The sequence below is a fragment of the Thunnus albacares genome, chromosome 12 (assembly GCF_914725855.1).
Source record: "Thunnus albacares chromosome 12, fThuAlb1.1, whole genome shotgun sequence".
NCBI lineage: Eukaryota > Metazoa > Chordata > Actinopteri > Scombriformes > Scombridae > Thunnus > Thunnus albacares.
The window spans coordinates 19,041,755-19,051,860 of NC_058117.1; the positions used below are offsets into that span (position 1 = coordinate 19,041,755).

General features: G+C 41.3%; 1 protein-coding gene across 2 annotated transcripts; it reads left to right on the forward strand.

The window, feature by feature from the left end:
* Window positions 1-502: 502 nt before the first annotated feature.
* gata6 (GATA binding protein 6) lies at window positions 503-6,510 on the forward strand. Of its 2 annotated transcripts, none has more exons than XM_044368310.1 (7): window positions 503-750; window positions 1,468-2,379; window positions 2,904-3,076; window positions 3,976-4,101; window positions 4,194-4,281; window positions 4,378-4,475; window positions 4,967-6,510. In XM_044368310.1, exons 2-7 carry the CDS (start codon window positions 1,527-1,529, stop codon window positions 5,126-5,128), a joined length of 1,500 nt encoding a protein of 499 aa, XP_044224245.1. In that variant the 5' UTR covers window positions 503-750; window positions 1,468-1,526; the 3' UTR covers window positions 5,129-6,510. The 2 variants fall into 2 exon arrangements, with proteins under 2 accessions (XP_044224245.1, XP_044224246.1); XM_044368311.1 differs by lacking the exon at window positions 503-750 and adding an exon at window positions 1,184-1,357.
* Window positions 6,511-10,106: the final 3,596 nt, after the last annotated feature.

Sequence of the window (10,106 nt, forward strand, 5' to 3'; positions counted from 1 at the left end):
TAACTACGTTAATACTGTTAAATTTGTCATATTTTATTAACTCATCACGTGTTTTGTTTGTAAAATCCAGCAGCAAAGTAAATAATTACAGCTGTCAGACAAATGTAGGGAATAAAACGCGCAATATTTCCCTCTGTAATGTAGTTCAGTATAAGTAGGCTATAAAATAAAATGGGAGCACTCGAGTAAAGTATAAGTACCTCAATATTGAAGTTAAATAGTGTTATTTGTAGTATTCCACCATTGTCACAGCAGGTTTTAAATGTTAGTGACTTTCAATCCGGCGTTATCAACCAAAACAGCACAATATTATAAAATAAAATACACATATAAATCTATAAGTACTCAGACTCACGAGAATTATTATGAGTAATTAATCAGGAATTACAACATTTGACAGCTGAGAGAGGCGGGGCTCCATCTCTGTCCAAACTAAGCTTGATTAAAAACCTTCTGAAACATGATTGCATTTTCAAAGTGTTGTAAGAGTTTTCAGCCGGGATCTTTCTCTCCGTTTCTCTCTGCGTTGAGATTGATTGGAGGAGGTCATAGGCTGGCACCCCCATCGTGTTTCCAGCCGCTCACGCTCCACATGATTGGTCCGCCTCCTTCAGCCGCAGCCACCAGAAGCGCCTCCTCTCATAAACCTCGTCAGAGCGCAGCAACGTTTCCCATTTAGACTTCCAGGAGAAGCAGCGGCTCACTATTGCGGACTTTGCGTGCGACTTATGGCACACAACTAACTAACAGGTATGTAATGAAAAGCGTCTCATGTCTCTTCTTTTTTTTACCCCTCACTCGCTGTCTTTTTCCTCTTTCTCGTGGCACACACAGCTGCTATGAACATCTGGCGGTGTGCGCAGCAGGATCTAAATCATCATTTCGGGGTATTATTGTTTTATCGCTCCAGCCTGCCTCTCGGCCCTTATCTGTTTTGGGTCTTATCAAACGGTTATCTCTTTTGCTGTGAAGACATATTGCGTTTTGTTTCCTATCTGTTGTCCAGCCGTGTGTGTGTGTGTGTGCGTGTGTATGTGTGTGTATGTGTGTGTGTGTGTGTGTGTGTGTGTGTGTGTGTGTGTGTGTGTGTGTGTGTGTGTGTGTGTGTGTGTGTGTGTGTGGGAGGACAGGGATTTGACACGGATGGATTCAGTGCCTCTTAAGAGCGCTTGATGGGAGTATGGCAGTCACTGTAGTTTGGATGCGTTTTATTGGAGTTAAGAGATGATACAAGCCGTGAAATTCATAATTAGCTTCATAGTTTATCAGTGTTTCTATTATACAAATATAAGCTGCGCGTTTAAAGATGAAAACAAGCGGTACATCAGTGGTGGGTTTGCGTTTTTCTAAGAATTTGGTGAGTTTCTATTGAGATGTTTTGGTGTCCACAACTTTGCGCCACACGAGTAAAACTCATTTTCCTCTGGTTTTATATTAACCTAACGGTTCCCAATCTTTTTGTTTCAGGGTAGACTACTCCCTAACTATTTTTATTAACCCCTACGGTGTATGGAAAGTGCTCCTGGATGGACCTGGGCGAAAACAGCTGGTCCATGGTGAAGCGAGAAGTATCCAGCAGCCCAGGGTCACCGGCTGAACAGACCTACCTGCCCGGTGACAGCAGGAGGGACGGTCCCACCCCGGATGAGCTGAGGACACCGGCGCCTCCGAGCGACCTTGACGCACTGGGGCACCGCCGCTCCGACGGCAGATCACTACACTCCTACGTTCACTTCGGACACCATAACAACACCCTGACCACCGAGGACATCCCGCTGTTTACGGATTTAGACCAGGGCAGCAAACTCGTCCTCTCCAGCGGGGCGCACAAGGCGAGCTTACTGGTGGACCCGTCCGACATGTACCAAACACTGGCCATCGCCGCAGCCCAGAGCCAGACTGGATATGATTCCTCCTCTGGCGGTTATATGCACTCCAACCCCAACTCTCCCGTGTATGTGCCCAGCTCCCGGGTGGGCTCCATGATACCCAGCCTCTCTTATCTGCAAGCCAGCGGCTCTGCGCAGCCAAGCCACGGCGTCTCCAGCCACTCGGTCTGGTCGCAGTCCACCCCGGAGAGCCCTTCGTACAGCACCGGGAGCCCGCACACCTCCAGCCGGTTCCACTACCCTCCAAGCCCGCCCATGAATAACGGGACGCCCAGGGACACCGGCTACAGTAACACGCTGAATGTGAGCAGCAGAGACCAGTACGGCCTCTCTCGGCCCCTAAACGGGGCCTACCCGAGTCCATACTCTCCTTATGTGGCGCCACAGCTGTCCCAGCTGCCCTCGCCTTGGACCGGGGGACCTTTTGATAACACGATGCTGCACACCTTGCAGACCAGAGGTGCGCCCTTGCTTCGAGGACCAAATGGAGGTAAGAAAAACTGCAACGTAATAGTCTCACTGTCTAGGGTGGAGGTATGATGATTAAAGGCCAGCTTCCACTGAAGCTCCAGAACATGATCTCCCTGTTGAGGTCAGAGCTAAAAAGTTGTTTTTTAAAAGGATTTAAAAATAAAGTAGGCTACCATAGAAATATTCTAAAATTATGATTTATTTTGCCCGAGAGACCGTGTGTGTCATTTCTCTAAAAAAATTCGGCCTATTTGTGTGCGCAAGCAGGCCTAACTGCCCTAAATATGTCAAACTTTAAAAATATAAATTGTCATAAACATTTCACAAAAGTATGAAGATACTGAAAGTATCAGGTTTATAATTCTCCATTTTAATTTAACGGACTGTCTGTACTCTTTAAATCATATTTTATTACATTAAATCTGTGTATCTGTTCGATCAGCTTCACCTGACACATCAATGTCCTCTGAAACAAACTCCCTTATGGCTGTTTTCATGTTTAAAAGTGGCGCGTTTGGCTGATTGTTCACTTTTTCTTTTCAGTTTCAGATATTCTGGACGACATGGCGGAGAGCAGAGAGTGCGTCAACTGCGGCTCCATCTCCACGCCGCTCTGGAGGCGCGACGGCACGGGCCACTTTCTCTGCAACGCCTGCGGCCTTTACAGCAAAATGAATGGGCTGAGCCGACCATTAATTAAACCACAGAAACGGACGGTAAGCAGGGGACCACTTAACCGCTCACTTTCCTGCCTAATTATTTCAAACGACAGGCTGGAGAGGCCATCACTGACTTTATTCATAGTACTCAATGCTTACACAAAAAGAGCTGACCCTCAGGCCATTTATCACTTTCACATTTTATTTTTAACAATATTTTTTGTTTTATCATGTCTGTGATTAATGCTGCAAAATGTGCAGAAATATATTTGTATCATATCATATTAACGATTAGGATCAGTGCTTTTCTATGCAAAATGGTGACACGTACGTCCAATTATTCAGCACAATGATCAATAATAATAATAACTTATTAGTCAACAGTCATATAAATTAAGTGGATACAGGTTTGGAAATGTTGGTGGCGAAGAAGACTTTTAGATTCAGCCAATTTCTTACAGTTTGATTTTAAGTGAATTGATGGCTCTGATTTAATTGGACCAGAACCATCACTTAATGGAGGGCGTTCACTCACCTAATTAATCATTCACCTCATTTCTGTCACTGTATGACTGTGGAGTGAACTGACAATGAGAGTAAATCTTTTCCTGTTGCCATTACGCTCAGCATTACGCACAGTTCTTTTATTTTTTTTTACTGGGAAATCTGATGTCACGTATTGACCCCATGAAAATTAACATCCTGTTTTAAATAAGCCGTGCGTAAATGGCAGTTAAATGGACATCATAATAGGGAATGTGTTATTGATAGGAAATAGGGTGTGAATGGCCGGATTAAGATTAAATTAGTGGAGTGTGTCTTTCATTTAAAACAAAACATAAAAACAAAGAAACAGAGATTAAAGACAAATATTCCCAGTCACGTCGGCTTGACAGACCTGTGCTTCATTTATATTCTGATTATAATGATTAATTTTATGATACATCTGTCACCAGTCAACGTCCAGAAGGATCGGCCTGTCCTGCGCTAACTGTCAAACCAGCACGACCACTTTGTGGCGCAGAAACGCGGAGGGAGAGCCGGTGTGTAACGCATGCGGACTCTACACAAAATTACACGGGGTGAGTCCAAATATCCATATCATTTTGCATTCAAATTAAATTCTCATTTCAATTAATCGAAACATCACTAAAAATGATTCAATTATCTGCAGGTACCTCGGCCGCTCGCCATGAAGAAAGAGGGAATCCAGACAAGAAAAAGAAAACCGAAAACCTTGAATAAAACGAAGGGGTCCTCTGGTGAGTTACTGCAGCTATAAGTGTGATTAATTACTCACAATCACAATGTTGCTTTTAGGATAATATCTCAACAGCCTCTTTCATATATTTTCAAAGGAAATAACAACGCTGTCTCTATGACTCCCACGTCCACCTCTTCATCCAACTCTGAGGACTGCTCGAAAACCAGCTCTCCCTCCGCGCAGGTGTCAGGGGTAAGAAAATCTTAAAATGTCTCCTGCTCCATTTGAATTAGAGCATCAAATACATTCATCTTAGCCTATACATTTGTCTAATTTGGCACACATAAATATAAAAAATGTGAGCATTTATAATTTGAAAAAACAATTCTCGTACCTCTTTTTTACATGTGAACACAATGTATTCTCATTGTATTACCTCATGTAGCCTTTGCTACAGCAGATTTTTTGCTAAAAATACCTCACAATGGCTGACCGATGCTCTGTGATTATGACTGTTGCTATAATGAGGAATGTGTCACCATAATATATCACAGTAAAACGAGTTTCACATTGCTCAGGATGTGGTGCTTTTTCCAGCTGTGTAATGCAAGTGGCATCCTAGTCCCAACATCAACTGTGAATCACATTCCAAATAAGGCTAAATGCTTATTTTACAGTACACAAGCAATGTTATGCTTTGCAATCACAGTTTGAGACTAATAATCTGTCCTCTGGTGCTGCAGGTCAGTTCATCTGTGCTGTCTAGCTCGGGGGAGGGAACAGGCTCTGGATCTGCGGTGAAGTACCCGGGACAGGATGGCCTGTACACCAGCGTGGGTCTGTCCCAGCCTTCAGATGTAGCTTCAGTGAGGGGTGAAGCCTGGTGCCCCATGGCTTTAGCTTGAACATCTAAATCTTTGAGAGGACAGCATTTCCCTGGACCCTCTGTCTGGATGTATATAGTGTGGAAGTATTCGGGGCAGTGTTTGTTTCCTTCCGCACAGCTGATGCAAGAAGAGTCAGACAGTCAGAGGGAAAAGAAGGGTGACCTTCAGTCACACTGCAAGCTTGAACCAAGTGTGGAATATCTGGGTTTCAGATTGGTGTGGGGGATCTTGTTGCCTTAAAAAAACACAAAGGGAAACTCCTGGGACGAGGCCAGATGATCAATCAGGTGGCCGGGCTGTGGATGGTTTCTGGACCTGTCATGCACTCGATATCTCTCCCATCCATGGCACAGAACCAGATGTTGGTTCTCAAAAGAAAGCCATCGTGTACATAATGGATTTCCTCTCTGAAGAAAAAGCTGTTGATTGGATCCCGGTGCTTCATAAAGCGCTATATTCTATAAGGACTTTAAGATTTTTGTTTTTTTTTCTTTCCACAACTGGAATCATGCCACAAGTGCCAAGACAACTTTTATGAATCAAAAGAAAAAAAAATATTTATAAATCTTCCATTGTTGAAAACATGGCTATGATTGTTAATAAAGATATCAATATAGAGTAGAAGTTAAACCATTCTGATGTCTTCTTTTCTAATTTTTTTCTTTTTAAGTGGTTGTTTTTAAGTAGTACAGTAGTGTTGAATCTGCACATGTTTTCCACTGAAAGCTCTTACTGTATTTGACTGAAACTAGTTTGGTTTAAACAGGGTATCAATGACTATGTCATCTAATGTTTTTGTTTAATTATTTACAAAAAAAAAAAAATGCAAATAATCAACTCTTTCAGACTAATTAAATTAAAACATTGTCAGCTGTTGGGTAACATTAAAGGAGAGGTTCACAATTTTTCAAGTCTGTCTTAAAACAACAGTCAGGTGCCGAAATGAACAGTGAAAAAGGTTTTGCTCGATGTAATCGTTCGTCCTGTTCATACTGACCATCAGAAGATCGCCTCTAAATGTGGTTACAGTGTAAGCAATGGGGGACAAAATTAACAGTCCTTGCTTTGAGAAAAAATCCACTCAAAAGTTTATCTTAAGATAATATGAGGGTTCATTTATCTCAGTAAAGCAAAGAGGATATCATCCTCAGTTAGTGTTTATTTTTAAAAAAAATCCCTCTGTGTTTCATCAGACAGTGTTTTTCTGTTGAACTACAGTGGGAGGATCACACCAAAATAGGGAATTTGGCACTAAAAACACTAACTTTGAAAATTTTTGACTTTAATTTGGACAACTGAAGCCTCATATGAGCTTCAAATAAACTTACATGGAAAGTGCATTATGAAAAGATCTTCTAATGACCAGTAAGTATGAACAGTAGGAATGATTACAACAAGAATAAAAAAAATGTGTCAGTGTTCATTTGGGCACATGACTGTTGTTTTAGGACAGACTTGAAAAAGTGTGAACCCGTCCTTTAAGGTACTATTCTCAACATGATGGTGGACCCTAAGCGGAGCTACAAAAACTCTTTTACACGTAAAGCAGTTCAATGGCTTGTTTGAACAAAGCACACCCAGAATAGCTGTGGGCCTACACATACTGACCTTTATGTTACAAGACATAAACTGCGAAAGAAGACTGTTGGCTGCTTTACCTGACTGACTATTAACCTTTCACACTTCACGTATTCTGTTTCATCATTTTAACACTAAAATTAGAGCAAAGGGAAGCGTGAGGTCACCTCTGAACAAATACATGTTGCGTTGATGACTTTTGACTAATCCATGTAAGGATTAAAGGGAGTGTAATGGCCCAGTAGTTTAACATGATGAGGCATTAAAGTGGACAATTGAAACCAAACCAATCCCAATACATCTTTTTTTTTCTCCCATCACAATGTAACCCCTCATCTTGGTGACAATCTGAATTCACAGCTGAATGAATAGTGTAAAAACTTGAGTGGTGTGTTTGATTCTTCACACTGTATGTCTCCATGCGCTGCCGCAAGAGGTGTGGGTGGAGTCTCTTTGCAAGAAAACATTTCAGACCACAAAACAATTCTGGGCTTCACAGAGTTACATGTGAAACTTTGCTACAAAAAAAAAAATTAATAAAGGGTAAATGCTTATATTTAACATGCTTCATCCAAAAAAAAAAAGGGGGGGGGGGGGGGGCATGTGATTCATTCTTCTGGACTTTTATTTATTTCTTTTGGAAATATCATGTTTATTTTAGCATTGTTTTGTTTGAATACTTTTATTGTTTGTTTTTTTTCCTGAAACATTATAAGAAATTATTTTTATTTAAATGCAGTCCAATAAATTGTCCTGGTGATGCAAATGAATTTACAGTTACCCTGTGTTTTAAAGAAAGAACATCAGTATGTTTGAGGTTGTGGTAAGAACTGATGATCTTGCATAATGGTAATATTACTCAGGCATATTTCTGCATGTGGCAATCACAGCCTTACCTCCCCATTCTTCTGGCCGAACAAAGACTGAATCACTTTGTGTCCTCAGATGTTTTAATGGCTGTGAGGGAAGAACATGAAGGAAAAAAAAAATCAAATAATCAAAATACTGCATCTCGAATCAAGAAAAAAAATGATGCTTTTTCTGGGTGGTTTGCTTCTGCTTATGTTTCATTAAAGCAAGCCTTTACTCTTTCTGACAGCTTTTTCTACTTAAGAGTTTTTCTTTTCTGCCGGCCCCACAAAGGCTCAAAGCACAATCCACTTTCCTGTGTCCTCTTGAACCAGCAGCTCAAAGTACCTGTCACAATGTTTACTGTACTTAAGCGAATATGGCCTATGAGTAATACAACATGAAAAGATTTTGGAGATGGTTACGATTTATGTCTGGGCTTAGCGTTATCTGTCTGCTCTTTGACATATTGATTTAACTGAGTTTATTGAGTGTTGAGGAATGCGCCACACTGCACAACAGCCACATCAACGGTTTCGAGATGAACGTTGTTATTGCGTTTCTTTCTCTTTCTTTAGCAGATGATCAATAATTTTTTTGACATTTGATTGGAAAGATACAGCCACAAACTCTTTATTTTTTCGTTTTTTAGTGTCAGTAGTGAAATGGAAACATTTGGTGTGTGCTCATTTGCTGCTGGTTGGTATGTAAAAACCAATTTGACAAAAAAAGACCACCGGGCACAAGTCCTTGAGCTTCCAAGTGGATAAATCACAAAACCACCTTTAGATATGTAAATGCAAACTAGTGTTGAACTCAAAACATGAGCAAATATTTATAGCTTGCTGAATTTATGAGGTGGTCCTACCTTGGCACTGTCTGACTGGTATCCATGGTGCAGCGAGGGAGGAAATATAAACACAACATTGCAGAAATCCTCCCTGCGCTCTCATCTGGATAGATGTGTGCCGAGGTGAGGGTCACATCAACAACCACGTTCGCACAAAGGGATGCAAATGACAAGCTTTACAGTTATTATCTGTGAGAGTGATGGAAAGGGAGGGTTAGTGATGTTAGTCATAGAGTTGCAGAATGGGATAGGTGATCAAAAGCTGGAAAAAGGGGGAAAGAGATAGAGACAGACAGAACAGAGAAAGAGGGAGCATACAGAGATCTTGATGGCTGTGCAGGGTTGAAAGTCCTCTGAAAGTAAACAACACAGACTAGCTCGGCAGCGGCAGCAGCAGCAGCAGCAGCAGCAGCAGACTACAGGCCCCAGGGCTGTTTGACCATGGGGCAGCAGCATAGTATAGCCTAGCGGCTCCCTCAGGAGATGCCCGTTGATCTTTCCATGCTTCCTTTCAAAGGAGAACACCGCTGGCCCTGCCTCCGGAAGAGATGGGATCTCTGACTCAGCCCTTTTGGGTTTCCTCGACAGACACGGGGGCACATTCTGGGAGAAAAAAACATTTAAAAACATGATAGCCAGTCCTGCTTGTGGAGACTTTTTAGATTTGGAGTACCATCAAAAGATTTCACTAATGGAAAGTTAAGAGTTTTTGTGTGTGTAACGTTTTATCGTTCTGGATTATTATTCTTTGATTTATTTGCCTTGTCAGTTTCATAGAAAGCCAAACTGTGCTTTCAAAGCTTTGTCCTCAGAGTGTTTCACCTTCTCAGTTTAGCAAACATATCCATAACTGTATAGGAAAGAATAAAAGCACCTCCTCCACCCCTGTCATAAACTCTAATAGTCTTACTCACAGGAAGTTACACGCAAGGGCAAAGTTCAGTTCAAAATAATAAGTAGTAGTGTAACTCCTCTCTCTCTAATAATAAAACAGCAGTAAGGACACTGTTGTTAAAACTGAAATCATATGAAATGCTTGGCTCCACTCAGTGTAGTGATGACATCATATTGCTATGTATAGTTAGATTTAGTAATCATAGAAACCATGGGAGTGTGTTCAGGGAAGGTTGGGTGTTGGAGAGAATGACACTTCTGGTGGAGAAGAGTGAAAATCACCGGGTGGGACACAAGTTCTCAGCCTGACTCTGAGTGTAAATGAGTGTATGTGTGTGTGTGTGTGTGTGTGTGTGTGTGTGTGTGTGTGTGTGTGTATTGTAAGGAATGCCAGGAAGTTGTATACTGAATGGGACCTAATGGCGGAGATGTGATTGAAGGTTTGAAGTGGAGGAAAGGACAAAATGACAAAGCACTTGTTATGTGGGAAAAGGAAAAGTTCCTTGACAACTTATGAACCTTTAACCTGACGATGAATCAGAAGCTGAACCAGTTTTATGGAAACAAATGGTCAAGCTGAAAAGCTGTCACGTACCAGGTTACACCTTTTTAAACTCTCAGATAGCTGTTAGAATGGAGGAAATGTTTTGAGATGACAGTTTATTATTCAAATCATTGATTAGATTTGATGCTTTTTCATAAAATTCAACTGTTAGTAATAAATTATATATGATGTAAATTACTCTACTGTCCTACTTTTTAACACCAGATAACAATTCCAACATTGATCTGATACCAGTGCCCTGTTTCACCAAAATTTAAAAT

Bases quoted from the DNA above. Each gene is read 5' to 3' on its own strand.
- gata6 (XM_044368310.1), top strand. From the start codon at position 1,527: ATGGACCTGGGCGAAAACAGCTGGTCCATGGTGAAGCGAGAAGTATCC. The intron at 4,102-4,193 runs GTGAGTCCAAAT...AATTATCTGCAG, and splicing joins TCTACACAAAATTACACGGG to GTACCTCGGCCGCTCGCCAT. The intron at 4,282-4,377 runs GTGAGTTACTGC...ATATTTTCAAAG, and splicing joins TAAAACGAAGGGGTCCTCTG to GAAATAACAACGCTGTCTCT.